The 4,187-nt window shown below is 42.7% G+C and overlaps 1 protein-coding gene across 1 annotated transcript; it reads left to right on the top strand.

Moving 5' to 3' along the window:
• Positions 1 to 1,434: 1,434 nt before the first annotated feature.
• Positions 1,435 to 3,899, top strand: MELLADRAFT_61010 (uncharacterized protein; the record flags this gene model as incomplete). Its single annotated transcript, XM_007407316.1, has 6 exons — positions 1,435 to 1,792; positions 1,867 to 2,358; positions 2,424 to 2,492; positions 2,551 to 3,237; positions 3,301 to 3,698; positions 3,774 to 3,899. 6 exons carry the CDS (start codon positions 1,435 to 1,437, stop codon positions 3,897 to 3,899), a joined length of 2,130 nt encoding a protein of 709 aa, XP_007407378.1.
• Positions 3,900 to 4,187: the final 288 nt, after the last annotated feature.

Here is a 4,187-nt window from a genome sequence, read left to right as displayed (position 1 = left end):
CTTCGTACTCACCGTGCGTCCAATACCCAATCAAGGTTGCCTAACGCCTTCATATCCAAGTTGACCCACGCTAGCGCAGGCAGCCACATTACAATGTGGCTACCAGCGCTATCTGGTGCCATGAGTCCCATTTCGATCGAGACAATCCAAAAATCTAGATCCAAGGCGTATATAGACGAAGTCAACAGTTCCTTGGGGCTTGATAAGTGGGGTAGTGAGAATCCAGATAAGTTAGATTGTTACTTGAGGCTGAAGATATGATCAAGACTCTTCTGAAAGGTGGAGAGAGGTCATGAAATAGGGTGGACTCGTGGAGGACTGAATGAAGAAAGGCGTGAAAGTCAAATCTTGAAAGAGGGGATAACCAAAATCGTACGTTGGTTGTTTGGAAATTGTCAGTTGGTTGTTTGGATGCGTGTCCGATATCGTAGGTTCCTTGTTTGGATGAGTATACAATGAGCGTACTCATCCAAACATGGTGCGCGCGGGTTAGATCGAGATATGAGTTGGGGGCGCCAAATTTGGAGGAGCCCTTGAGTACCAGGCCTCAGTACTCACATACATGTGAGTACTGCAGGTCCCTGTACTCACATGTGTGTTCCGATCGGGAGCATGTGCTCCCGATCGGGGCTAAGATTCACACAAACCGAATCCTTCACCGACACAGAAATAAAAAGACTCGGCCACAAGCCCCAACCGAAAAAACACCTCAAGTCCATCGTGTATGCCAGGCAGCAGGCAGTGTACTCTTTTTTAGTTCGTAGTTGACCATGCCTACATTATGAGACTCAAACCAATGCTTTCCGGTGAGTAGTTTCATGATTGATCTTATTTATGAAAACAACAATTATAACGATGAGATATGTACCCGGTCAGCCCGTCAGATAATTATTGCCTTGAGTTTCAATGAGTCACCCAGGGTAACCGAAGCACGTACCAGACAGGTGTGGTTTTATCATTTTCTCTTTCCTATGGGGTAAATATTGTTCCTGGTATCGACTAAGAGAAGTAGTGCAATCAACTTCAGCTGGTATTGGGTACGATTATTTTCAACTCGTCCTTAGTTTATTGAGCTGAATTGAGCACCTCGCGCGGTTGCATTCGTCGCGGCCGCACGAGGGGCTTAGTCAAGAGGTTTTGAACTTGACACCATACTTGTCACATTATTCTTGTTATTGAGAATGAAGAATCTCAAACTGCGAGGATATAAGTGTAGACTCCATCCACGTGCAGCTGCAATGAAGTTTCCCATAAACAGTCTTCTTGTTAAAAAACACTTTATACGCTATACGCTGGGAAGAAGGGAAAGCCATGTTGAAATCTTATATAATCCATTCGTTCTTAGCCGTGAGCCTTTCGACGACCTTCGATGTAGCACAGCCAAAGTTGTCTCCACTACACGGAGATTTGGTACCGGATGTATCAACTCACACAATGGCTTCAGAAGAGGTTCCACATTTGTTCCCCTCTATGCTAGAGGAGCAAAACTCATTAACCCTGAAGGATCGGGTCTCAGGTTCATCAACTCAAAATCTAGACCCATCGACATCAAGAGTAGGATCGCCAAAGCTATTAGACGAGAATATTGGACACGGTTCAAAGACTTCAGGAGAGCGTCTAGAATTTTCAACTCAATTCCGAGACCCGCGTTCAGAGGATGTTTCAGATCACTTGACCTCCGGATTAGAGTACCCGAAGCGATCGAGAGCATCGAGTGGAATAGAGGTTGGAAAACTCGCCAACTCTGAGAAAGAGCTGATAAATTTCTCAACTCACCAGGAAAATCTACCAGGTTTGAATCCTTTCGCATAAGTCACAACCATTTTTTTCAACATCAAAACTGACTTTCATATTTAAATTCTGAAGATGCTTTGAAAAGAACTCATGACAACTTCAAGATAGCTCTAATGAACACCGATAATCTTTATGTTTTTTTGTCGCAAGAGTGTTTCAGGAACAAAAAGCACTGGTCTCCATATTCACGAGAGTGGTCAAAATCGCTGAGCCCCTACAAGAATTTTATGAAAAATATTGGTGATGTCATGATGAAAAACCAAGAGGAAAATATGGCGGAGTTTCTTTTGTCAATTGCACGCCTTCGCGCTAACGGTTTCGAAAATTTTTCAATATCTAAAAGATTCAAGTTCAAAAATTATAATGAGGAAATCATCGACTCCTTGGGATTGGGTTGTGAAGCACTCAAAGGCAAGACATCAGTCTATTTGAATAGACTTCGTGTTATAGGCATTATCCAGTATCTCAAGGACTATTTGCCTCAGAACTCAAAATCTCTGGAAGACGGATTTGCCCAACACAGCTTAAGCTTCCAGACTGCTTTAGAGCTCTTCTTCACCCGTGGTGCGTATGGGACACTGAGAGATTGTATGCTTTGTGAACACTGAAATGGTATCTATCGATTTCAGATCATCGCAAAGCTCTGGCAGCTGAGATAGAATCCCATTTCACCAAGCGGCTTGAGCGGAAATCCCCCGGTAAGTGTTCTGATTTTGCGGAACTTGATCGTGTTAACTAAGTCGGCAATTTTAACAGATGTTAGGGAATGTTTTGATCGCGCTGCTTTCATGTCACGCCATGAAGATTCTATAAAAGAAGGTCTTTCGCGGGACTACCCACAGGGAATCCATGTTTTGACCTCGCGCTACTTGTTGGGAAATCGACTTCCTAAGGATGAAGGGACGATCAAAAAATTCACATCAGAGCTTAGAAACTTGATAGCCGGAAACACACTGAGTGGCGAAGACGCAACTTATGCCAATGCTATGATAGCCTACTTGTGGAGATTTCCCGAGTACAGAGGAGAGATTGTCCAGTTGTTAACCCATGAGAAGTTCATGACAAATTTCTTGAAGCCAAAGGCACAAGAAGCAATCAAATTATTCTTGGAAAATAGGGACCATCATGTTGAATCAGGTAGAAAGGCGTATACTCTTGCTTTAGGCCTGTTAGAAGATAAATTACCGCCAACCGATAACTTGATTCAAACAATTTTAGACGCAATGAAATCCGACCCGCTTGACATGAGCGAAAAGGTAGAATTACTTCATCTCCTCAATGCGAGGTTTGTGATCCGGCCAGAATCGAGGCCTATGCTGTTTGACAAAATTTACCGTGATCAAACTGATCTTCACGTGGCGGAAGTCTGGAGTTACATCGGTTCGCAGCAGCCGATATTTCAAACCCCATTGGATGACCTTGATGCGATGGTGTTCAGATTACGTGAGTTATTTTGAAGTTCAATGAGTCGAAAAAAGATGCGATTCTGATCACAGTGCGCTCCAGATCCTGCGCTATTGACATCCTCATTCAGAAGAGCACTGGGTGCAAAATTACGAGCTCAAGAAAATGAGGATATGAAATTGGTTGGTCAATCTTTGGCAAACCTTCCACGCCTTGATCACCAAGAAGCACTACCAAAATCACAGGCTCTTTATGATCAGATGGAATCTATTCTATCAAGTGTAGCAGACGCACGCCAACATTTCGGATGCTTCGAAGTCTATCTACACTTATTGTGGTACAATCCACAATTTGCTACTCAACTTATCACATCGATGGTCCACAAAGACTACCTCAACGATAACATACTCTTCTTTGCAAATAAAGTCCTTGGTAAGACGGCAGACACTTCAGGTATTGCAAGGGAACAATTAACAATCTTCTCAACGATCTTGAAGAAAGTGAGTCTCGCCAGACAGTTTGCCAGTATCCCACATCGATCCTGAAACTATTCAAATCTTTTTATTGTGCTACAGATCCATTGGGAAATTCAGGATTTTAGATCAGACGCATCCGCAGGAGAAAGCCAGGGGCTTCCTCAACGTGAAGCCAAAGCAATTCAGTCGTGGGCCCAACAATTGTCCCCAATAACGCCCATATGATGTCATGGTAAATCTACTCCCATTTCTGACAAGATCTACGCTCATAAATTGCTTTACATTTGTTTTTTGTCATTTTCAACCTCATGTGGATCAATGAGTTGTCTTGTTTTCTGCAATATTGAATTTAATAATGTTTCTTGACAAGTTTACTCTTTTTGAAAAAACTTGATATTCATTTCTGTTCACAATACAACTAGCTACCTTGCTAGGAAATTCTAGCACCAAATGTAGAGAGGGCATTGGATGATACAAGGGTGTATATCATACAATACACTTGATCAATACATT

The sequence above is a fragment of the Melampsora larici-populina genome (assembly GCF_000204055.1).
Source record: "Melampsora larici-populina 98AG31 unplaced genomic scaffold MELLAscaffold_8, whole genome shotgun sequence".
Taxonomy (NCBI): domain Eukaryota; kingdom Fungi; phylum Basidiomycota; class Pucciniomycetes; order Pucciniales; family Melampsoraceae; genus Melampsora; species Melampsora laricis-populina.
This window is presented reverse-complemented; position numbering and strand designations above follow the sequence as displayed.